Source organism: Heteronotia binoei, chromosome 13 (genome assembly GCF_032191835.1).
Source record: "Heteronotia binoei isolate CCM8104 ecotype False Entrance Well chromosome 13, APGP_CSIRO_Hbin_v1, whole genome shotgun sequence".
Taxonomy (NCBI): Eukaryota; Metazoa; Chordata; class Lepidosauria; order Squamata; family Gekkonidae; genus Heteronotia; species Heteronotia binoei.
Genome location: NC_083235.1, coordinates 37,167,017 through 37,193,364, shown reverse-complemented (window position 1 = coordinate 37,193,364; position 26,348 = coordinate 37,167,017). Strand labels below are relative to the sequence as shown.

General features: G+C 42.9%; 2 protein-coding genes across 3 annotated transcripts in view; both read right to left on the bottom strand.

Moving 5' to 3' along the window:
* DNAJC22 (DnaJ heat shock protein family (Hsp40) member C22) overlaps positions 1-26,348 on the bottom strand; it is a 144,639-nt gene that overhangs the window by 98,772 nt on the left and 19,519 nt on the right. The gene's annotated exons all lie outside the window — the stretch shown is intronic.
* Positions 1-26,348, bottom strand: part of SPATS2 (spermatogenesis associated serine rich 2) — a 57,549-nt gene that overhangs the window by 21,331 nt on the left and 9,870 nt on the right. For both annotated transcript variants that reach the window (XM_060253458.1, XM_060253460.1), the window contains exon 2: positions 25,495-25,799. In XM_060253458.1, the coding sequence (XP_060109441.1) occupies positions 25,495-25,519 (25 nt within the window). In that variant the 5' untranslated portion in view covers positions 25,520-25,799. The remainder of the gene's footprint in view (positions 1-25,494; positions 25,800-26,348) is intronic.

Sequence of the window (26,348 nt, the reverse complement as noted above, 5' to 3'; positions counted from 1 at the left end):
AGTTGAATTAACACTCAGCAAGGCTGTTACACATACTGTACTAAAAACAGGTCAGCTTTCAGCATAATGCCATCCATCAGGGCATTAGCTCAAGGCATGGCACTGGCACACATACAAACCAGCTTAAATAAAAACTACCAAGTATTACACCGTCTTTCAGTTTGCAAAAATATATTATAAGGAGTGTGTACAACACATAATAGACAATACAATAATGATAGAGGTCAGCGGTGCTAGGGCCTTTTAAAGCAACAGAAAACCCCAAGGGGCAACCCCCCCTATCTTCAAATGAAAAGATATGTCCAAACTTGGAAACAGTCCAACTGAAATTCACAAGGTGGGTGCTCCTGAGGAGTGTAGCTTCAACACAGCCGCTTTCTTAAAAAGACGTCTCTCTAGATTTCGATGACGTTTCAATTCTTTCTTCAGTTTGACAGCTTAATTATTTAGGAACCCTGTTCTACATTCTCTAATCACAGCATTAGCTTCTCATTTCATTGTGAACATCGGGCTCTTTCCTAGCACCGCTGGCCTCTGTCATTATTGTATTGTCTATTATGTGTTGTACACAATGCTTATAATATATTTTTGCAAACTGAAAGACAGTGTAATACTTGGTGGCTTTGATCAGTTGACTAATTACACCAAGTGCCCTTCAAGCAGCTGAATAAAAACTACAGCAGCTCCAGAGATTATCATGTGAATAACATAACATTTATTAGTGATACCCTAGACCTGTTCAAATTTTGATCCAGCTCTGTTTGATAAAGCTGTCAAGTTGCTAAAATTCTGCCACATTAGCCAGTTTGGGTGGTGAGGAGAGAAACAGAACACACAAAAATTATACCAAGAAAATGTAACCACAAGTTAATCTAATGCAATACCAACTGAGTTAAGTAGAATGGTCCTAATGCTTTTGTACTACTGTGCTAATCAAAGAACAACATGTGGTTATCAAACCTATGTATCCATCTCAGCACCTAACCTTTACTCAATATTTAATGTCATCTCACCCTCCTGGATGTGCAAACTGCACTGGAACCCATTAATCAAGATCTGTCAGCTGATAATTCTGATAAATGCCAGCCTAACTTCCAACAAAACCTTTATTTGTTTTACATTTAGGACTTGTGGCCACAAATGAGTGATTACTCTTCCTATACCTAAAGGACTGAAGTAACAAGAAAGAAGTGGCTTGAATATCTAAGGGTCTGGGGTTCTTGTTTTGAGAAATTCATTAGACCTACATGGTCAAAAGTATCAGGATGAAGCCTCTGGAGGTGTTTTCTCCCTTCTATCTAGCACTAATCAAAAGTGGCAGGGAAGAAACAAGCTGGTCATCACAGCTCTCAGAATTTTCCATTACGGATGCAAAAAGCCCTCTAATCTTTTGGATACAAGTTTGTTGCCCTGTCTTCCTGCTGTGAAAGTATTTTTCACTCCTGACAAAAGGTGTTCTGAAAAGTTTCATGAGGTACAAAATCAGAACAGTGGCCTAGTAAGCAAAAGCCAGAAATCTAGTCATGTCTCCACCATTCCTTCTCAGCTTAAGCATGTCCACGCTATGTGTATTACCACCGTGTGGGAATTACTATTGTTCCTCAGGGTCTGTAAGACAGAGATGTTCCACCAGGTATTTGGCTGAGGATAGCTACAGTTTTCATCTGGCACTCCCACTTCCATTCCCCATGCAAGACAGCAACACCATTAGGACTTGACGCCATCTTGTTTTAGGGAACTGCAATGTTTTTACTGTTTATTTAATTTGATTTTATCTGTTTTGAAATATAACTTGTTGTGAGCCACCCTGAGCCCAGCTATCAGGAAGGATTGTCAAAAATTCAATAAATAAATAAAGAGCAGAACTATATATCACATATAGTTCTGTGATCACATTATCTTTGAAAAAGAGGGAAGAAGTCTAACTACAGGAGAAGAGCCCTTAACCTTTTCTTCTGTTGCTATTTTCAAACTGATGTAAGCTGCTAACGGAAGGGGGCAAATTGAACTTATTTCCCCTCACTGCTGTAGCACTCCATACTACAGTGCATTTTGTCTGCGAGGCTCTGCTGACACTCCAAGCGGCGTTTCAGAGCAGGCTGCTTGAGAAGAATAAATGGGGGAAAGATCCACTCCACCAGCTTCTTCTGTAAATGTTTCCACTGAATCCAGACAATGCAGGAGCTCCTAAATCTGATTTACCAAGTGCCCTGTGAAGGTTCAAGCCCACCCCCCGTTTTTTCTTTTAATAATAATGTCAGAAACTAGATGTTCAGTTCTATAGCAATTCAGCTCAGTTTAGTATGAGAAAAGATGATGATGATGATGATGATGATATTGGATTTATACCCCACCCTACACCCTGAATATCAAGAGTCTCAGAGTGGCTTACAATCTCCTTTACCTTCACCCCTCCCCACCCTGTGAGGTAGGTGGGGCTGAGAGAGCTCACCCAGAAGCTGCCCTTTCAAGGACAGTTCTGTGATAGCTATGGCTGACCCAAGGCAGCTGCAAGTGGAGGAGTGGGGAATCAAACGTGTTTCTTCCAGATAAGAGTCCACATATTTAACCACTATACCAAACTGGCTGCTTCAAGGTCAGCAAGACCCAGTGGGTCAAAGTGGAAACCATTTAGGGCTACGTATTCTAATTCATGGCCATCATGCACATCACAGAGGCTGGTTAAAATCCCTATCCTGCTTGACCCTCATGTAAATCCCACAACATTCATAAGAAAACAAACTCCAATCCTTATCAGTTAGTATTGTCTTTCTATGCTATGTTTTGGCACAGATTTCAAGACTGAAATAAGACCTCATTGTAAAAGGCAAGTGTTTCATTTGACACATGCATTTTGTTCACGTATGTAGTTGAAGTGGCAGATACATTTCTCTGTTCCATGAACTCCCACCCTCCCATGTTACACCTTAGTTCCCATCCATTGTTCTCCATTTCTGTCACATTCCTAGAATTTGAGAACAAAATGGGGAAACCACTTGAGCAACCAAACACAGGAGAAAGGACACTCTTTGCTCTTCAGGACACTCTTTGACTGTCAATAACTATGCTCACCTAGCCCAGTTTCTTGCATACTTCAGCCACCTTGGTTGTCTCATTTTTATCCACAGTTTAGTTCCCCAAATCAGTCTGTCAAGTCACTTCTGTGAATGTTCTCCATGCCCCAGCAGGAGTTGCCAGAGGTCGCCATGACTTCCAGGCATGGGGGCACACACACACAAATGCCAAAAAAAAGCTACACTGATGGCTCTTCTCTACCCACAGCCAGAACAAATTCTTTATTTCATGCTTTTAAAGCTCTCCACAGCCTTCACCAATGCGCTCTCAGCACTTACAGTGCTCCCTATAACCTTTGAGCTTTTGACTCAGCTATTTCAATTATTGTTTCTCAATGGGCTGTGCAACAACCTCCTCTCTGCAGAAGCTGTAGCAGCAAGTAAGATCAAAGCATGTTATCCTTAGCCAGTCAAGCCCAGCAAAGCAAAGGGACACTGAAGACTCCTCTGAGGAAGAGTCAGCCAGCAGACCTGACCCCAACCCACAGCCAGCAGATGTGCTGCAGGAGGAGGCAGTTTCTGAGGGGCCAGACAAAGATCCTCAGACTCCGCCCCCCAACCTGGGCTGGAAACAGAGAGCCAGTTACCAGTCAGTTCTACCCCCCCCCCCCCCAATCACCAGAGCCTTGGGATCATTGTGGGAGGAAGGTGAGGAGAGACCTGCAAGACAGGAGGTGTAGTGCTCGCTTAGAAGCACAGCACCAAGTGACAATGAGTGCTTGCTGGAGCAGGACTGGCAGCCAGCTTGTGCATGGTGCAATATAGGCTGCTGAGCAGCATGGTGCTAAAAAGCAATAGAGAAGGGAGTGGCTGTGTGGAAGCAACTCCTCGGATAGATACTGACCTTGCTGCCTCTGCTCTGGATTGCCCTCTTTATCTCTGACCCTGGCCTCTGACCTTCATATTCTTGTTCTCAGATTGCCCTTCAGATTTGTAGCTGTGAGTGTTGTCTATCTTGTGTCTGAACCTTGGGATTGTATTTTGACAGCTGGCCCTAGAATTGCTTTACCAACTCTGATGCCTAGAAATGGGAGGATGCTGGCCATCAGGGCACATGTGGGGATGGCACACATACATCCTGTCTCTGTGCCACTTGCTGCCCCTCGCCCTTGTCACATTGATGCAAAGTGCTGATGTGACAAGAATCTTGTTGGACCCTCTCCCAGCTCAGCTGTGAATGGAAAGGTGAATCAAAAGGTGACAGCAGTGTTGAGAAAAGCAGAACCTGGATGACTGGGTCCAAATACCAAACTCAGCCATGGAACCCCACCAGGTGACCCTGGACCTGCTGCTATCTCTCAGCCTAACCTACCCTCACAAGACTGTTGTGAAGAATAAGTGGAGGAAGGGGGAACAATGTGAAAAGCTGCTCTGGGTCCCCTATCAGGGACAAAACCAGGATGTAAATTTAAACAGTATACAAAATGTGTGGGAGACATGGATGCTATTTCACTTGATACAAAGTAGCTGCAGTTATGGCACAAAGTGTTCCCAATTCACCTGTGCTGAAAAGTTGCCTCTCACAGCCAAATAGAATCACTGGGTATGTGGCCATACATTCACACATCTCACAGAACTGGGCTAAAGAAACAGACTAAAATAATGGCCGATTCTTCCCCCAAACCACTAGTGATGGAAATAGTTTACAGACAATTCCAGCAATATTACTTAAAATTCCACCCAATGAAGTTGCTGTTACATATGAAACAATCATGTGCTCACTGGTTTTCCAGGTCATCAAAGACCTCCTCATGATTTTCCAGGGACAGTGAGTGGAGGTTTAAGTTAATAAGGAAAAATATATTTAAGAAATGGAAACTTATGACAGGCAAAAAGAAGCACAAACCTGCTCCAATTACAAGCACATCCAGCTAATACCTCAATGCGCTGGTCATTAAAAATATCTGTTGATAAGAGTAGTAGTCTAACTTACTATGAAACAAATTTTCCCCAACTTTCATCTGCACAATCTATATACACCTGGTGTGGCAATAGGCCATGGGCCTCATAGATGGGCTGCTACTATTAACAGGTCATGATTCTGGGAAGATCTCACAGGAGCTTCAAGTGAGATATCATACTGGAAGTCTCCCAGAATACAGACAAATTACACAGGACTAGGCATTACAGACAGAGGCAGATAACTGCTGAACCAGGGATGAATACTCTCAGCCTCTTGGTACCCAAATGAGAAACTGTGAAGGGAGGAAGCGATGAGATTATTGCTTACTTGCTAATTTCTCTGCTCTGAGGCTCTACAGCACTGCAACACAAAGCTCTCAGCATCACTATGGAAAGTAATGAAAAGAGACTAAGGACTAACTCAAAACACAGTTGCAGAGGAATGTAACATTGTACTAACCAAGAGTTTTCTTTAATGTTTCTGAAACCTGCATCTTAGCTTATTCTCTCCTCAATACTGAAGAAGAAAATATTGGATTTATATCCCGCCCTCCACGCCGAAGAGTCTCAGAGCGGCTCACCATCTCCTTTACCTTCCTCCCCCACAACAGACACCCTGTGAGGTGGGTGGGGCTGGAAAGGGCTCTCACAGCAGCTGCCCTTTCAAGGACAACCTCTGCCAGAGCTATGGCTGACCCAAGGTCATGCTAGCAGGTGCAAGTAGAGGAGTGGGGAATCAAACCCGGTTCTCCCAGATAAGAGTCCGCACACTTAACCACTACACCAAACTGGCTCTCCAGTTGAACACCATCACTGTTACTGAAAATACAAATATGACAGTGCAATAAAATTACCTACATTATAAAAAATACTACCCCTTTTGGAAAGAGATAAAACTTAACAGATGCCGAAAGCGTCAACATAAATCATATTCATTTAGCAGAATCACAAAACTAGAGCCCTTTACTAAATCACTGGGTTTTGGAACTGTCAATGGAATTGCACTTTCAACATAAATGGGTATCTATTAGGAGGTTAATCAAACGAATCAAAACTATTATATAGTACTGTCAAGCATCCCTGAAGCTTTACAGTTTCTTAAGAAAAAAACCAGGTAATGTAGGAAGTTATGTGTACAACAAATTTCTCCAGGTAGGTAGCAAAATCACCAAAGATCCAGAGGAGTTAGCCATGTTAGTCTGTTGCTGCAAAACAGTGTCCAGCAACACCTTTAAGACCAACAAATTTTATGTAGCATAAGCTTTTGAGAAACACAGGTCTCTTCATCAGATGCATGGAGGGTATGTAGAAAGTGGCCAGAGCAGAGGGGATGCCCCTCTGCTCTGTATATAGGAGAAACCAGCCAACCTCTTTACAAAAGAATAAATGGATACAAATCTGATATCACAAATGGCAATATCCAGAAACCAGTATAACACTTCAATTCACCAGGACATTCAATCAAGGACTTTAAGGTCACCATAGTTCACACAAAACATTTCAAAAACAAATCCAACAGGAAGCTGCTAAATTAGAATTTATATGTATATTTGACTCAATCAGACTTGGATTGAATAGGGATTTTGGATGATTGTCTCATTACCAGAAATAACTGCCTTTCCCTTTCAGGTATTCCATTCTGATTCATCAATAGAAGGGAGTGGTCACACTCAGCCTGGATTCCGCATTCAACCTTTTCCACGACTTTTACAACTGCTTTGCATTTACACGGCACTCAAGTCCTGCATCCACTCCCCTTCCCCTTACCACCTATATATCTCTACCCAGTTTCTACATACCCTTTGTGCATGTGACAAAGAGAGCTATTTTTCTCAAAAGCTTATGCTACAATAAAATTGGTTAGTCTTAAGGATGCTACTGGAAGCTTTACTATTTAAAAGCACCAAATTTCTTCACAGTTGGGTGGATTCCATCCCACTAACTCCCTCTACTGAATTTGAGGGCTTCCTCCAGCCTAAACAGCTTCCCTCCAACTTGTGGCTCTTCGATTGCAGGAAAGCTCCTTAAGTCAGAGGAAGGCTATTTGGAGAATAGTTGGATCCACTCCGCACTGCAGTAGTTCTCAAAGTGAATTCTTGTTTATTAAAGTTTAGAGGCAGTTTATATAATCAGAAACAAACCTACTGTAGTATTTCAGGCTGAAGGTCTCCTGTACTTGAACAATTTGAGTGGGGGTGGGGGCAGAGAAGAGAAGGTAAAAACAATCCACTGCGCATAGATCAGTATGTCAGGACGCTTCCTTCCTCCAGCATGCTGATTTCTACTTGCAAGCAAGGATGTTTTCAGTTTTTTGTGGAAGAGCATTCAAACTCCCACTTGCTGCCTTAAATGGCACAGCTGATTGGGGCATCTGCCCATTTATTCTCTCAGTATCATAACTGAGTCCACCATCTTCTGTATCTGTTTAAGTTTTAACACAATTTGTGTTGTCCTGACCAAACAAGACAGAACAGGGGAGTTTATGGTGGGTAAGGAGGAAAGCCAAGTTTGGAGATACAGTGTAGTCCTAAACAGAATTACACCATTCTGTATCTGCTTAGATGCAGGCAACTCTGCTTAGGGACTGCACCATGGATCTCCTTAATGGGAGAGGCCACTAATAAGAAACTCTAAGAAATCTTACACTCTGTAGTCAAATACTGTAAGCAGAGCTCAAACACTGGAGGTGTTTCTAAACATCTAGTCATTTCAGAGAGCCAGTTTGGTGTAGTGGTTCAGTGTGTGGACTCTTATCTGGGAGAACCGGGTTTGATTCCCCACTCCTCCACTTGCACCTGCTGGAATGGCCTTGGGTCAGCCATAAATCTGGCAGAGGTTGTCCTTGAAAGGGCAGCTGCTGTGAGAGCTCTCTCAGCCCCCATCCACCTCACAGGGTGTCTGTTGTGGGGGAGGAAGATAAAGGAGATTGTGAGCCGCTCTGAGACTCTTCGGAGTGGAGGGTGGGATATAAATCCAATGTTGGAGTCTTCTTCAAACCTGACAAGAAGGGTTTCACAATTTGCATGGCAGATACAATGAGTGCTGTGGGTCTGCGGGAATGTAACATCTGAGGAAGCCCCTTGCATCTGCATGCATGCCACAGAAAGAGCTCTAACTTTCACATCTGCAGATGTTTTTTTCACCTACTAACATTAGGGTATCCATCTCTACCGCTAGCAACCCATCTATCAGGTCAACCATGAAGATACCAGTAGCCTACAAAGCAATACTTCAACAAGAGACACAGCACACCAACTAGGTACAGAAAATACCCTTCGTATTTTCAGATTTAAGAAACACTTTCAAGGCAGCTCTAATTATGCAGGCTACTGATTCCCTTTAGCACTCACTCACAATTTACAGGTAACATCAAGTCGCAGCCAGCAATTTTAATTCAAGTGTGATGAGACCCTGTAGCTTCTGCTGCAGCAAAAACTTATGAAATAAACCATCAGGGTAATTTTAAATTATAAGATTCCCAAGGATAAGATGTTTTTTTTTAAAGACGCAAAAAGACTTTTGGGTGCAGACTAAGGACTCTATTGTGACATATACTTTTAATGAAAATGCACAGCAGAAAACTGAACTCTCAAGTGGTTCTTAGTCATCATCTTAACTACAGCCTCTGGCATCTTGCAACTCTTCATGGCTTATCAAAAAAGGCTGTTTCAGGAAATACCTCCACCACCACAAATTTGCAAGTAATCTTTAACAAGCAACATTCAGTTTTACAGAACTGCCTGCTGACACTCAGATTCCAGGTTTGTAGTTCTTAGCACCAAATACAGACACAATAGACAAATCTGCACAGGATAGTACAAGCGCCTGTAAAATTACAGCTAGCCAGCTAGGGCTCACAATTGGAATTCATTATTACATTACAGTGCAATAAAATAGACCACTTAATTTGGGAGGCACAATATACTTCAATGTACCAAAGAAGTTGTGAAAGAGTTTGCAGAAGGTCTGCCATCTTTTATTACTTGGTGTTTCATGAAAGTCTTTGAGCCTTGGCAAAAGGTTAAAAAAAATACTTTTGTCTACATACAAGTCAGGCATGAAGTTTCAGGCCCAGACAGCAAGTCCCAAAGCAGGTTGCCAGTTGTCTTAAAAGTTCCCATGCTCAGTGTTATCCAAGTTCTGGTATGACAGAGAACACAGAATGTAGAAGAATGTATGGTTTCACATCCTAATCCTAGACTTCTTTGCTCATCAAGGAAGTCTCCAGGATTTCAAACAGACTTCTTGCAAATTAGGATGCACATGTCTAGAACCTTGTTTTTTAAAAGTTCTCTAAACCTTCAAACATGTGTCAATATCCTCCAGCAGACAATATCCTCCAGCACAATTTTGTACGGCTGCATGTCATTCCCTCCTTGCTTCCAGTCACTCCCCTCACTATTCTTCCTCATTGGCTCTCGCTTTCTTGTACTTCTCATCCTGCTCATTTTGCTGCTGCCACCCGCTAGACATGTCTCAACCTTTATAAAGCCTCTAGCTGACAGGTGCCAAAATTAAAGCAGAACAGATCTGTACAAAATGTAGCAAGCCAGAATACTTTGTGCTGAATTGTATTATGAGGTGTTCAGGATTGGAGTCTCCTTGCCACTAAAATTAGGGTTGCTTCTGAATATGAACAGATCTGCTTAGAAGATGAGTACTTGCTAAGTGGTCCAGCAGTTTCTTGAAAACACTTTCTTGGCAAACTGCACATTCCTTGTCTTCCCTAATGCATACATTTAATCTTAGATTGCACAGCATGAAAGGGGAGAGAAATAATTGTTTGCAGGCAGCCCTGTGTCAAAAATCTAAGCAGAAAGCTAACATTTTGCTGCAGCAGTGTTCCATAAATTGTCTGTGTCCACAAATTCATTTTTTGGCTTGTATCTGCAGTGGAGTCTTATCTCACATACCATCCTGGGCTTTGAGAGCACTCTTGAGGTATCAAGAGTAGAGATGGGCACAAACCAAGTCATGAACCAAAGCTCATGTGAACTGGGTAAGTTTGTAGGTTTGTGAGCCAGAATTCAGGCACTCATGCTATTCACAAAATGTCCATTAACTGCCATGTTTTTCATGGCAGTTCATAGGTCTCTTTAAATGCCTTTCCTTTATTCACCTTGTCTCAGCAAGTAAAGGGAAGACATTTAAAGAGACCTACATGCCTTCTGTTTACTCGCTAAGGTGTGCCACTATGGCAGCTTACTTCAGTGAGTAAAAGAAAGACATTTAAAAATGTTGCCCCCTTCCAGAAGCTCCCCCCAACTTACAAACCATGAACCAGTTCAGTTTGTGGGGGTCTGTGGTTTGTCATGATCCACACACCCCTACAAACCTCAATTTTCCTGGTTCATGCCCATCCCTAATCAAGAGTGCTTCTGAGTGTTGCCAAAGCCTAATCTCTCTGGCTATAACCTGCCTCAGCAATACAGTCCATATAAGCACAGGTATATCTCTGAACCAACTCTTGGTCACAAGCACAGCAGTTCAGAACACTTCAAAAGCTAAGAAACCAGGATGCTCCTATTGTGCGAACAGGGAAACACACACTTTTGCTATGTACAGATGCCATGGGGAGTGGGATCAAGTCACTGCACCCTGCATATAGTTTTAAGAGGACATCCTTCCCCCCGCACTGTGTACCCAGGGTGTATTTGTTAACTTCATAAAGTGGGCAGCACTCTTCCATTGACAAGTTCACTTTGAGACATCATAACGTTGATACTCCCACCCACTTTTCTGCTGCCAGATAGAAATGAACAGTTGGATTATACACGTTAACATTTCATTTTGTAAGATTTACAATCTGTCTTGCTGTTACTTCTGACATTAGTGAATTAGCAGAACCAAACAAACTAAAATATTTACTTGCATAGTTATCACCAAGGAACATTGGTCAGACTATGGTCGAATGTGCCGGCCTGGCGTGGGAGGCTGGAGAGGGGTTGGCGGTCTGGCTGGTGTACCGTACGCCTAACGCACCGGCCAGCGCCTTACCGTCCCTACTGGAGGCGGCGACGGGCTGGGCGCTGGAGCACCCAAGGTTGATAATCCTGGGTGACTTCAACGTCCATGCTGATGACCCGTCCTCCAGTCAGGCGACGGACCTAGTGTCCTCCATGGCGACACTGGGACTCTCTCAACTTGTTATGACCCCCACTCACCAGGCTGGTCACATGTTGGACTTGGTCTTTGCGGCCGGGGTTGTAGTGAGCGATATAACCGCCACGGCGGTGCCATGGTCGGATCACTTTGCCCTCAAGGCCCATGTAGATATGCCTCCCCAAACCTGTTTAGGCGAGGAGCCTATTATGGCTCGCCCGCGGAGCCAGATGGACCCGGAACGGTTCCAAATGGCTCTGCGGGATCCCTGGCCCTCTGGCATTCCTCTCGATGACCTGGTTGAGTCCTGGAATAACCGGCTCGCTAGGGCCATCGAGGGGATTGCACCTCGACGCCCTCTGCGACCTCGGATTAGGCCGGCTCCGTGGTATACCCCGGAATTGCGCCGGCTGAAACAAGGCCTTAGACGGCTAGAGAGGCAATGGCGACGTACTCGCGACGAAGCGACTAGAACATCTTATAGGAAGTTTATGAAATCCTATGAGATGGCAATCAAGGCCGCAAAGAAAACATACTTCGCGACCAAGATTGCATCTGCAAATTCGCGCCCAGCCCAATTATTTAGAATAATTCGGAATCTTACTTCATTGCCACAGGGCAATCCAAAAGCTAAGGAATTGGAGATAGGCTGTGAGGCTTTTGCGAAATTTTTTGCAGAGAAGGTCCAATCGCTCCGCCACGACTGCCCCGCCAACTTAGATGCAGTAAGTGAACTTGAGGCCCAATGCGTGTCTTCAGATTTAACCTTGGACTGCTTCGACCCACTCAGCTTGGAGGAAGTCGACAGAATTCTTGGCACTGCACGACCCACAACTTGTGACCTGGACCCTTGCCCCTCCTGGTTAATTAAGGCCTGCCAGGAGGAATTGAAATGTCCTATACGGGACATCATAAATCGATCCCTTTCGGAGGGTGTTTTCCCAACATCCCTGAAAGAGGCAGTGGTCCGCCCTCTTTTGAAAAAAGTTACATCAGACCCGTCCGTATTGGCACATTATCGGCCGGTCTCAAATTTGCCCTTTCTGGGCAAAATTATTGAGAGGGCTGTGGCGTTGCAGCTGCAGAGCTTTCTGGAGGACGCTTCCACCTTGGACCCATGCCAGTCCGGCTTTCGCCCGGGCCATGGGACGGAAACAGTCTTGGTCGCCCTCATAGATGACCTCCGGCGGCAACTGGATCGGGGTGGCTCGGCAGTATTGCTGCTGCTCGACCTGTCGGCGGCGTTCGACATCGTCGACCACCGGCTGCTGGCCTGCCGCCTCGCCGACGCAGGAATTCGGGGGCTAGCCTTACAGTGGCTCTCCTCCTTCCTCGAAAATCGGGGACAAAGGGTGGCAGTTGGAGGGAAGCTGTCTCAGAGACACCCTCTGCACTGTGGGGTGCCTCAGGGAGCAGTTCTCTCCCCGATATTGTTTAACATCTTTATGCGCCCCCTTGCCCAGATTGCGCGGAGGTATGGGCTCGGTTGTCATCAGTACGCTGATGACACCCAGCTCTATCTATTGATGGAAGGCCGGACTGGCGATGTCCCTATAAATTTGGACCGGGCGTTACAGGCCGTGGCTGACTGGCTCAGGCTGAGTGGGCTGAAGCTGAATCCAACGAAGACTGAGGTCCTTTGCGTGGGCCGGGACGGACCGGAAGGGGAGATCATTCTGCCGGCTTTTGACGGTGCGCCACTGATACCAGTGCGCAGGGTCAAGAGCTTGGGGGTGCTACTGGAATCCTCGCTATCAATGGAGGCCCAGATAGCCGCCACCGCAAGATCCGCCTTCTTTCATCTTAAAAGGGCGAGGCAGTTGGCTCCCTTCTTGGAACGCGACGACCTAGCAACTGTGATCCACGCAACGGTCACCTCAAGATTAGACTACTGCAATGCCCTCTACATGGGGCTGCCCTTGTGTCGAACGCGGAGACTCCAGGTAGTGCAGAATGCGGCGGCCAGGCTGCTAGCGGGACTACCTAGATGGGAACACGTGCAGCCTGTGCTGCGGGATCTGCATTGGCTGCCGGTTGTCTACCGTGTTCGCTATAAGGTGCTGGTTATCACCTTTAAAGCCCTATATGGCCGAGGACCTGCCTACCTACGGGACCGCCTCTCCCCATATATTCCCCAGAGAGCACTAAGATCCAGCTCCCAAAACCTTCTACAAATCCCTGGGCCAAAAGAGGCCAGACTTAAGATAACCCGGGAGCAAGCCTTTTCACTAATGGCCCCTCGTTGGTGGAACCAACTCCCAGAGATGGTGCGAGCCCTGCGGGATCTGAATCAGTTCCGCAGGGCTTGCAAAACCCATCTTTTTCAGCTCTCATTTGGAACAGGACCTGACCAAACTGACTAACTATCGTAATTTTAGCCACTTTATGTTGAAATTGGAACTGATGTATGACAATATGTAAACTATGACCGACAGAAATATAGCACCTATTTCTACCTACTTTATATTTTTATATCTTTTAATCTCCTATTCTCTTATTTTTATATTTTTAAACTTTATTAATTCATGTAATTGTATTATTTAAACCATTGCTGTCTATTTTAACCGAATCATGCTTGTCATGTCTGTGAGCCGCCCTGAGCCCGCCTTCTGGTGGGGGAGGGCGGGATATAAAAATAAAATTTGCTTTGCTTTGCTTTGCTTTGCTTACTATTACCAGTGCTTTTCCACTGAACTTCTAAATATTGCCAAAGGGAAGATGTTAGTCATAATAAGAGGAATAATTCTGTAATAAGGCACAGGAAGCTTTAGATGAAAGGAATCACAACTCAAAAACATATCTGCTAGCAGAATGTTTAACAGCCAGCATATATCATGTGAGATTCAACAACTGAGGCAAGACTCTGCTGCTACATTTCAGATATTTTCACAATTATTCTCAGAAAAATTCAGCTGTGATGATGAATTGTAGCTCCAGAACGGTGATGATGAATTGTAGTAGCTCCAGAACTACCAAACCATTTAAAAAACAAACAAAAAAATGGATGAGAGAAGAACAATGTAGGCTAATTTGGGTCTCTATTACGGAGAATGGTGGAGTATAAACAAAGCAAATATATGTAAAAAAAACAAACATGAGTGTTTCCAAAGGGAGCTTCAATTCTCGAAAGATTATACCCTGAAACTCTTGTTAGTCTCTAAGATGCTAACTGTTCTAAAGATCTGTGAGGGAAGTATCAGCTTTCAGTTTTGACAAGTCATGTTCTTAAATAATTATGTCTGAAGCATTTTCAAATCAGAATGCTATGCGACACATAAAATTAAGGACAAAGCCCAGGAAATGTATAAACTAAATGTCCTCCTAATCAAAACAGAGGCACAACAGGAAAAGGAATGGAGAACCAGTAAAGGGAGCCTTAAATGCTTCTTCAGAAGATGTTAAAAAATTCAAGTTGATGGACATGTTTTAGTATCAACCAAGATTGCATAATGGTTAAAAGCACTGGACTTAAACCAGAAAGACCCAATCTCCACAAACCTTATTATGTGACCTTGGGTTACTCACTATTCTCGTAGTCTAACCCTGGAGTCCCCAAACTTTTTGAGCCTGCGGGCAGGCACCTTTGGAATTTTGACATCATGTGGTGGGTGCAGAAACAAAATGGCTGCCATAAGAGGCAGAGCCAACCACAAAATGCTTTCTGCAGCTTACCCTCAGTCATACAATGAACACCTTTCTGCTGTAGTGGCAACTGCTGCCAAAACAGTGTATTTGAAGATCTGCATCGCTAACTGAATTTTTAGTGGCAGAAGCCTTGCTAGGCAAAAGCACCACCTACTCCCACACGTTTTCTAAAGATGCTCGGCAGACACCTGGAAGGTGCTGGTGGGTGCCATGGCATCCACAGACTCTGCACTGGGGACCCCTGGCCTAATCTGTTTCTCTTAGAGAAAGAGAATTCCATAACTGAACTAAGAAAAAAACTGAGCGGCAACAGGTACAAGCAGGCTGGAGGTAGGGCATTTGTCCATCCCAACACTCTTGCAGCTATGGGTTATTGTATTATGGAACCATTCAACAGGTTAGTAAGTCTCCACAAAACCCTTTATTGCTTCCAACAAGCAGGGGTCATTTTGTAGAAAAATAGATGGTGGAACTAATCCAGGGATTGTTATACAGCTGCACCTACTATTCAATGGACAAGGTAGGTAGGTGGGGAGGAAGATGGGGAACCCTCAGAAAGGTTCAAGAGCTGTGCTCCTGTGAGCTCCTGCTGAATTCAAGGCCTGGCAACAAGTTAGAACTGCCTCTCTCCCTCCCTTGAGGCCAGGGACTTACTTCATCCCCACCAGAGAACTAGGAAGTTGCTCCATTACTAGTTCTCTCCTCATACTCTAGCCAGGGTCTAATTTCTGGCGCTCCCTCCTCGCACTGATAACATTACCAAGTCACATGGGGAGTACCCAATTTGGCACCCCCAGAAGGCCGGCGTCCTAGTTTGCCTATTAGCAGGGCTGGCCCTGACTCCAGCTCTTCCCTAGTACAAACCCATGCTCCTTCTTTCCACCTCTTATAAGACCCACCCACCCTAAGAACTGGATTTGCATTTGTGGGCCAGGTCCTCTATGCGCCTCTAACCTTGCCCCTTCTGCAGTCCCACCAGAATGTCCTCCACACCAGCAGTGGGCACACTGAGGAACGTGCAGGGAGGCATCTTCTAAGTAAACTGGTTTCCAGACTAAACAGAGATGTGAACGTCCAGGAAAAAAAAGTTGAAAAAAAAATTTGTCCCAATTCTTCCAGACTTTAAAAACAATTCTGACAAAAATGGGGGGGGGGGGGGATGGAGAAGCAATGAAAAGATTTCCTGCTGATGTCTGTCGTCTGGAATCAGTTAAGTTTTTTTTTAAGACAAGGTTCCACTCACTTCAAAGGTATAGCATGAAAAAGCTGAAAGTCTTTTTACAGGTTTTTCCGGTTAAAAAAACTAAAAGTTTTGATGAGCACTGAGTAAAAACTCTTCTCACTACAACATCTGTTTTCTAATTTCAGCTTTTATTCTTCTCTACTTCTCGGATGGAAAAGATTAAGGTACGTGTGCTAAGGTAGCACAGAGTGCAGATGGTTGTGGATGTCTCAGCTGTCTCTCAAGTATTAGGTGTATTTGCATCTTTTTCTTAAGAGCAAAAGAAGGCATTAATACGTCTATAACCATTCCCACTGTGTATTTGCTGTCAAATTACTTCCTACTTATGGTATCCTTATGAATTAATTAAAAACATCCTGTCATTAATGGCTTTGCTCTTGCAAACTGGTCATAGCTTCTTTAACCGAGACAATCCAAATCATGTTGGGTCTTCCTAATTTCTTGATGCCTTCTACTTTTCCTAGCCTTATTGTCTTCCAGTGAGTCTTCCCTTTTCATAATGTGACCAATGCATGATATTATCATTTAGTCATTTGAGCTTCTAGGAAGAGTTCAGGCTCAATTTGATCTAGAACCCACTTATTTGCCTTTTGGTGGGCCCATGGTATCCATAAAATTCTCCTCCAAAACCATGTTTCAAATAAACCAGTGTTCTTCCTGTCAGCTATCTTTGTCGTCCAACTTTCACACTTACATATAGTAATGGGAAACACTATAGCATGAATTATCTTGATCAGATGGTCACCAATGATACACCTGTACAATTAAGGCACTTTTCTAGTTTCTTCATGGCAGTCCCTTCCCTGTCTCAGTCTCCTTTTGATTCCTTGGTTGCCGCCTCCCTTTTGGTTGATAATCAAGACAAGGATCAGGAAATCTGTAACAATTAACACTTTATCAACCTCAGTTCCTCAGTAGTTAATATATCTGCCTTCTTGATGTACAGAGGCTATCCTGCATTGGCACTTGTGAAGACTCTGCCCCTCTCCTCCAGCTGAGACTCTCTTGGTTAGCAAGGTCCCCCCTCTTATTTTGGACTTAGCTGTTTTAATGGGCTTCCCCTTTTACAACCTAAGTGCCAAGGGAATCTGAAATTTGGGGAATCTCATAAAGGCACCTGAGTACAGCCATGGCATTGGAAAATCCCAGGGTAGAAGAGGAAGGGTGTGCTGAATTAGCAACTGATTAAGTGCAAACCCCCCCCCCCCAGCTCAATAGCATATTGTTCTCAATAACAAAAACCATTTCAATATTAGAGACATCACCCAATATCCCAGATGAGTCTGCCCAGCCCAAGGAAGTTGCGTTTTCATTAACCAAAGCCCAGTTACTCTTTTTCTTTCTTTTTTATTCAACCAAGAATGGCACTAAAGTTATAAGAACAAAAGAGCCCTGCTGGATTAGGGCAATGGTCCATCTAGTCCAGCATCCTGTTTCACTCAGTGGCCAACCAGTTCCTTTGGATGGCCAACAACAGGACGTAGAGGCCAAAGCCTTCCCCTGATGTTGTTTCCTACCTCTGGCATAAAGAAGATTACTGCCTCTGAATTTGGAGGTTTCCCTCAGTCACCATGGCTAGTAGCCACTGATAGACCACTCCTACATAAATCTAAATTAACGTGGTTTATACTTTTGGCTATCACTACATCCTTAGGCAGCAAATTCCACATTATAATCACTCTGTCATTATTGGACGCTCCATCCTGTTTCAGCAGCTATCTTGACTTATCCAAACTTTTCTGTCAATGCAGATCTGGCTCACTTCAACCTAATTAAACCATGTCAATCATGCTGCCTCACCCAGGTTCTCTGTGCCCATGTAGATTTGGCTCACAATAGCCTAATCAAGGTGCTTTCCCCACTTTCCACCACCAAAGTTTGACAGCAGTTAGCTTTACAACAGCCAGTAAGATTCACACTTTTTATCTTGATCCAATCCAAAATCAGGATGCCCCAAATCCCACCTACCCTGGGGATCTCAGGTCCATAAAAGGAGGGATTCATGCCATAGCAAATGGTTTCTCAAATCCCTGGTCCAGATCTCTGCTGATCAGAACTCTGCTTTTCTACTGAGAACCACTAGGGCACTTTGTGGGCTTTTTCTTCTCGCTTAGCCAGCTCCTCTCTCTCCTTTCTGGAACCCCTTTTAAAGCTAATTTCTATTTCTTTGGGTCCAGTCTGGGTAACACACTTTCTGTGTTAACCTTCATCAGTAGTCACTTCAAGTCTTCACTATTTCCTACCAGCAATGTGGTGTCATCTGCCTATCTAAGTATGTCCCATTTGTATAATTGTATATGCTAAGTTATATGACGTATTTTATGCTGTTAAAGCAGCCAAATATGTTGAGGTTTAATAAGAAATTAAGTATTTCAATCCCCCCACCAATTTTTAAATGAAAACGTTTTTCAACCATGACTTCAAAATTTTCACGTTTACATCTATGTCTCAAGACATAAACTGCAGACAACTAAAAATGAATACCAGTTTTGAATATATCCTATAGTCTATTTATAAAGACCAAGATGAATATGTCAGCATACATATTTGGAAGCAAATCCTAATGAAATCAAGGTAAACATGATTATATCTGCACCCTCTTATACCAGTAATGTACAAAAGGCTAATGTAACATGTGGGTTGGGCCTTATTGTTAGGGCAAGAGCTAGTAATTGTGGAGGAGCAGAATAATTACTTAAGAGAGTTGCATATATTGGAGACATTAGCAGCCATTCTCCAGAATACAATATTGCAGTTTATTGTCGACCTCTTACAGTATCTTAAATCTTCAAGTATTCACTAATCACTACAATTTTAGTTAAATCTAACTAAATCTAGGCCATTTAGCTAAATCTACACAGAGGTAATCATAACTGTCCATAGGAGAACTGATCAAACCATTTTCCAGATTAAGCTCCTAAATGAAAAAGAAATCTGCACATTCAATACCCAACTTGCTTATCTGTACACTCCTATAGAGTATCCATATAGATGGCATACAAAGCAAACTAGTTTTAGATGCTTTTCCATACCCAACTGTTCAGTTTAACTGAATGTCTTACAATTACTGCAAACATTATCTATGAAGGTGAAAAGACTAGCTCATATTGTTTGATATCTCAATTATCAAAGAAAGCCTGTTGTTCAAGATGCAAATACACAATATTGTGGAATAACTTTGTAGCTGCAAGGACCCCTACTGGTGACAAAGTCCTGTGGATTTTATTACCACCATATTCTATTATTTATTATCACCATATTTAGGGAAGGGACGGAGGCTCAGTGGTAGAGCATCTGCTTGGTAAGCAGAAGGTCCCAGGTTCAATCCATGGCATCAACTAAAATGGGTCCAGGCAAATAGGCGTGAAAAACCTCAACTTGAGACCCTGGAGAGCCACTGCCAGTCTGAGTAGACAATACTGACTTTGATGGACCAAGGGTCTGATTCAGTATAAGGCAGCTTCATATGTTCTGTCCTGCATTTCTTTAAGGAATTCCAGGAACCTCAGAATTTTGAAAAGATAAAAACTTACACAGGGGGTGGTCACTGTTCCTTCTAAGCTGTAAGAATGAGCGGTCGATCATTAACACAGGAAGCCCCATTCAGCAGAATCCAGAGCTGTGCCAGGGTCTCGCACTGCCTACTGCCTATTTTAAGATTACAGCAGTTATATTCTGCCTAGGATACCACCTGCTCCACTCAGTGGCGGGGGGGGGGGAATAGAGGGAACACTGGTGGTAGTAAGGCTAGATTTGTTTATGGTTTTGATGCAAGCTATATAGGAAAGCATATAATAATGAACTCTCACCTCAGTCCAAGTCTAGCAATGTACCACACTGAATGTAGAGCAATGATACTGCTTTTGCCATAATCTTTGACCCTCTATTAAGATCGGGGTGGGGAACCTTTTTCCTGCCAAGGGCCATATGGATTTTTATAATATCATTCCTGGGCCATAAAACATTATCAACTTAAAAAACAGTGCTCTGCCAAGGGAGAATGATTCAGGCCAGCAAAATTTATGCAAATAATTGTTTTTCTATTTGAAGTCGTGTGGGGAGAGCCTAATCTGGCACACACACACACGGCCCACTGCCCTAGGCAAATGCATAGGTCCAGGGTTTTTTTGTAGAAAAAGCCCAGCAGGAATTCAGTACCATATTAGACCACATCCCCTAATATTAGCATATTAGGTCACACATTAGCATATTAGGCTACACCATCTGGGATAATCAAGTGCAAACTGAACTTTGACAGTAACTTTTCCAGGCCCTGCAGCAATTCTGGCCCCAGGGAGGCTGCCACACAGTACATCTGGACCCTGTGATCCCTGCTTGGCCCTGGGGAGGCTGCCACACAGTGCGGCTGGACCCCATGATCCTCACTGGCCAGCCAGGCCCCAGAGAGGCTGCCCCATGGCTCGGTTCAGCTCAGCAATCCCTGAGAGCCACACCAAGTGGTTCCCCACCCCCGATTTAGATAATGGCTAATTCAAATAAATCACAGTTTACAATTAAATTCTGATGTACTTCCAGTTAGTCAATGTTTCCCCAATACACATCTTACCATTTAAAACTCCAAAGGGATTGCACAGATTTCTACTTAGTATAGCTCAACTGTAAGGTAATAAATGCTGTACTGTTTTATTTGTTATTCACACTCTGCCTTTCTCATTGAGATTCAAGGCAAGATTACACAGTTCAAGGCAATATAATCAACTGAAAGGGATATTCAATAAGCAATGCAATAGGATTGCAGAAACCAGAAACAAAGTATAAACTTAAATTATATAGTAAGACAATAAATACAGCAACAGCCTGAACAGTAGTACATAGTCCCTTCCTCTTCTCAGGCATTCTGTTAAAGTCCAACCTTATCACCTCTGTAAAAAAGCTCGGTGTCAAATTTCAGTTTAGCATAGTTTATAGAAGGATAGGAAAGTGGGAGCCTTCCTGACCTTATCAGGTAGGCCATTACATAGGGCAAGGGTCACAACAGAGAATGCATGCATATGGGCATTTTTGGATTTTGCCTGTTTGCAGAATGGCACTTTCAGAAGGCCATGCTCAGAGTGAAGGTGTGATGGCAGAACACAGGGGGAAAGGCAGTTCTGCAGAGGGCCCAAGGCTATGAAAGGCTTTGTACATGACAGTCAATACCTTAAATTGAAGCCAGTAACTGATTGGCAGCCAATAGAGTGACTGTAGAATGAGTCCGTAGAATAACTAAAGTGCAGTACTTTCCACAAACTGCAGTTGACTTCAAGGGGGGACCTATATAAAGTGCATTACAGTAGCCTAGGCTCAATTTTACCACAGCATCGATCCAGATCCAGCCAGATCAGCCAAGTCATCTTCCAGACTAAACTGAATTGGAAGAAAGCATTTTTTGCAGCAGCATTAAACTTGTTTCTCCAGTATCATACTGCCTCTCCAGTTGTGCTGGTATGATCCCAGGGTACTTAACAGAGTCAGGAAAGGTCACTGTCCCTTACCTTGATTGGTCAGTTTGTGCCTTCTGCAGACACCAACATACAAATGGGCAAAATCAATAACTGCCCATACATACACTTTCTCAGTTGTGGCCCTCACCTTATGGAATGAAAACAAGACACAGGGGAAAAGAAACATCTAGGGCAGCCCACTAAAGCAAATGAAAGTATGCTGCTTAAAGATTATCATACAAAAGAGGAGCATGTAGGAGATGAAAATTTAGGTTAGATATTGACCGATATAACAGAAAAGTCTTGTTTTGCAATTGTTTTACTCAGCTATGAAAACTGGAAGATACTCTTTGTTCTGTGACGTACAGAAGACTCAAGTCCAAACCAGAACAGGCCATTTGAAGAAATGGATGCTTGTGAAGATACGAGCATTACATCGATTAACCCCATTAAAACTGAATAACCTTCGAGGGGGTAAACTTGCATCCACCTAGTAAATTCTTGGGTAGAACATCCAACCATTTGAAGCTCTTATTTCAGCTTGGAAACTTTGCCAGATAACATTATAGCTGAATTGGCCCCAGTTCACCCAAAACAAAGCCAGTTTATGTTTTGCACTCAAAATTACAATGGCTTGAATGAATGGATGAAAAATACCTGTGATTATCAGGAGCATAAAAGCAATGCTAACACAACAGAAATATATTTGGATAAAGATGTCATGCTCACTCATTCTGTTTCAAGCTTGTCTGCCAAGACAAAGTTAGAAAAGACAAAGGTGAGGAAGCGATACCTATCAGATCACATTCTGCTCACATATGTGAAAGGTTTAAAGTTTGAGCACCAGTCTTGGAGGAGGGCAGGGTCTCTGAAGATGACAGATGTTTATCAAAATCTGATCCAGAAAGGTCACCATTTAATTTCCTTTGCCTCTGATCAAAACAGAAATATTATTTTGAACAAGGTTAAGACACTTTTTCCACTGGGCTCAGAGTTTGAATCATTTGGTTTAAGTGCTTACATAGATAAAATGACTTCATTTAAAAGTATTTAAGCATGGTTCTTTTGCAGTGAGAAAGCCAAATGAAAACAGATGTTTGAGCTTCTTTAAACTACATACAAGAGGAGACACCATTCCCAGCTGTTATAGGCCTACAGTGCCCAACTTCTTTACAGATCACCATAAACAACTGTTCCCCACACCTGTATTTCACCAAGCCGTAAATCCTCACAGCTTCTCAACACAGATATGTACAGCAAAAACATCTACATGCAGACTGAACAGTAGTTCTTACACAGAAATGATTTCTGTGGAATTTTTGCAGCATTCTAGCAATTGTTTAATGCCAGGTATATCAACAATAAGACCTCTGTTCTGTGAGAATATCTCATGGAACAGGAGACAGACCTGGCATGTGACTCAGATCTAGGTGCAGGAGGACAAAACTGTTACCCTGAACCAACTTACCCCACCTGGTTTCTTGGTCATCCATCAGTCTCAAAGAACTTGGGGGTGGGGGCATGTTGCACTGCTCATCTGAGAATCCTTTTCCTTTACGATACTCCCTGCCCCAGAGATCCCCGGCACTGAATATGTTGGCTTCATGTGGGAGGTCAAGGAGAGTATGGCTATCTGGGTGGTGTACCAACCACCTAACACACCACCAGATACCCTGTCTGCTGTGGTAGATGCTGTGTCTGCCTAGGCACTGAACTACCCCAGACTATTAGTTGATGATGCAGCGTCTTCTCAGGCTCAGGAACCAGTGTTGTCAATGGAGGCACTGGGACTCTCCCAGTTTGTATCGGCCCCCACGCATCAGGTGAGCCATACACTGGATCTAATTTTGGTGTAGTGATACATGTGGATCCGGTGGCTGCAAATGCAGTCCCCATGCCCTGAAGGTCTAGCTGGGTATGAAACACCCTCCTTGTTTAGGCATCAAGCATATTTAAGTTCACCCATGGAGCCAAATGGACCCTGAGCGGCTTCAGGAAGCACTGCAGGATCCAATGCCTCCTGGTGAGTTGTCAGACGCATAGGTGAAAGAATGGCATTCGTGACTCTCTGTAGTCATCAATGACATCACCCCCCAGCATCTTCTCCACTACTGTACCAAAGCAGCCCTGTAGAATACTTTGGAGCAGCAGAGAATGAAGTGGCAACTGAGATGACTAGAGTGAGTGTGGTGGTGTACCCATGACGGAGAGGCAAGAGCTTCTTACAGAATGTTTATGAAGGTCTACATGAGATGGCAACAAAGTCTGTTAAGAAGGAATTCTATACAGCCACCATTGTGTCTGCAAAGTTGCATCCAGCCCAATTTTTGAGAACAGGGGTGTCGCATTCATTTGCTATACAAACACTATAGTCACTTCAAAGAGCATCTATCTTTATTTTGATGAAGTTAAAGTAGTAGCAAGACAAAAACATATAAAGCTTGAAGAAAAGGGAGAGGCAGCCTATGCAAAGAATCCAGCTCCTTTAGTGATCTGAGGTAGGACTGGTCTTCATAGTGCTACTGTAAAGGCCTGGAAAAGTTCAACATATCCGGTTGCCCACACTTTTGCACACAAGCCTTTGTATATAGCACATGAATATGGATTTCTAACTGCATTATTTTGTCCCACCCTTCTAATGACATACAACACTACTGATTGATTTTAACAGCTTGGCAAATTGTGGCTGACTCCCTCAAATTTTTTAGTTAGATATAAAGAGATGTAATTTGTAGAATATAAAATATTACCAGTTAGCTAGTAAACTTGTTATACTGAAACATAAGCCTTCATCTGCCTCCTGTTTTCAGACATTACAGCACAGCCCACTAATACAACTATAATTAAGTATTCAAATTCAACGGGAAAAAGTGTAGTCAGCAACCCAATAACTCCTCTAGGACAGAGTGGTTCTATAAGTCTTTCTTTCACAGAATGAACAGAACTTATTGAAATAATTTTGCTGTGGGAGGGAGTATCTAATCAGTTTTATAGTCTGTTCTAGCACAGTTTGGCATATGATTTATGCACAACTATTCTTTTATCCTATTAACCACCACTACGGATCTCTCCAAGTCTCAGAGAGGCAGATATAAGAACAGGAGTTGGCTTCTACTGTGTTTATACTGAGTGAAATCAATTTGTCCAGGGACACTGGACAGCCATAAATACTAAGGCTGAAATGAATAAATATTACACTGAATGCGTGACCACCACTAAAAATTGATGCCATTTCATCATTTATTATGGCCACTTTAATGGTTCAAAGGGAGACTTTTTAACTGCTGCAGTTTAACCATTTTTTGTAAGGTTTAGTTAAATTATTGTTTATTCAGTGTTTTATTTTTTGTAAGTCACTGAGGTTTTTTTTCTTTAACAGAATAGTGGCATAATAAATCTTATAAAAATAAAAGTACCAGTTACATTCTAGTTTCCACCTCTTCATTTGTAATGTCCAGTAAGAAAACTGCCTATATCTCAGTGTCACCACAGTGAAAATTTTGCTAGATGTTGTGGAGCAGAAGGAGGAAATTAAGTTTGCAACTGCCATTCCCAGAAGTAATTACATGCTAATGTAATGCCTTAGTTCTTCCCTAAAAGGCACATTTAATAAGAACAACCTTGCAAGTCCAAATTCACTTTATGTAGGGGTTCAAAGACCTGGGCACTGGCTATGCTATTTGAAAGGAACAAGAGAAATGCTCATGAGTTAAACTTACACACCTGGCACAATTTTTACTAAGCAATGACTGCTAAATGGTGACACTGGGTTATTTTTATATATAACGGTCTACTCTGGTATGTGCAGAATGCCAACTCAAAGCTAAAAGACAGGCCATTGGCACTATCACTTCTTAACTATTAGTCAAAAGAAACACTCTTTTTGCATATTTGTTCACTTAGACCCCTCTTCCATTAAGGGCATATTCTTAAGATGATAATATGTTATGATTTAAAAATCCCTGGCCTACAGAACTTATCTTCAATAGCTTACTTTAACCTCAAGAAAACCAAACAAAATGTCAAACTTAATGTTCACCTGTACACAGCACACTATTTGCTCGGAATGTATGTTAAGTCTTACCTTTTTGGTTTTGCTTCTTAGACATAATAGTTTTTTCCTTTACTTAGTATGCAGTTACACAGCAAAGAAACTACAGTCGCACAAACAAGTGAGGGTGGAAGGAGCAACTCAAGTGCTGCTTTGCATCAAGGAAGGAAATGGAAAGTATCTGGTTGGAGACTGCAAACCTCCAGTTCCAAAGGCAACAGATGTTCTTAAAATTCCTGCTAATATGACCGCAGATCACCGCAGATCCTTCTTTCTCAGCACCTATCTTGTCAGGAAGCACAAACAGAGCAATTCATGTTTTTTTTTTCCTTCAGATCCTGGAAAAGTAAACACACAGAAAGAATTTAATCTATAAGATGCCTGCCGTACCACACCCCTTAAAATTCTGGGCTTTAAAAAAAATCTAAACCCAATGCATGTTGCTTGAAGAGAGCAGCACAAGCAGAAGTCAACAAAAAGTCATCTAGAAATTCAGTAAAGACTCCGGCAGACTTTGCCTTCCTTTTTAAACAGCTTATAGTTCTAGAGTTGTAGTTGGTGCATTCAGACAAAAAGGACGTTGACAGCACAAAGGCACTAAAAATAAGAAATTACGATTAGACACACTAAAAGTTTACAGTTGCACAACCCTGTTTCCCAAAGCAATGAAAAATTGGACAACTGTTGGCATAGCATTCTTGAAATTTCATCCTTCCCGAGGCATGTAACACAAGATAGAATAGAATACACAGTAATACACGGTAATACATAGTAAGAAGATAAACAGTATTAAAATAACAGAAGCCTTCCTTTTTAGAAGAATTTTCCGTCCAGTTATAAGTTCTTCATTTTACTGTTTAAAAACAAACTTGCGATAAAAAGGGACT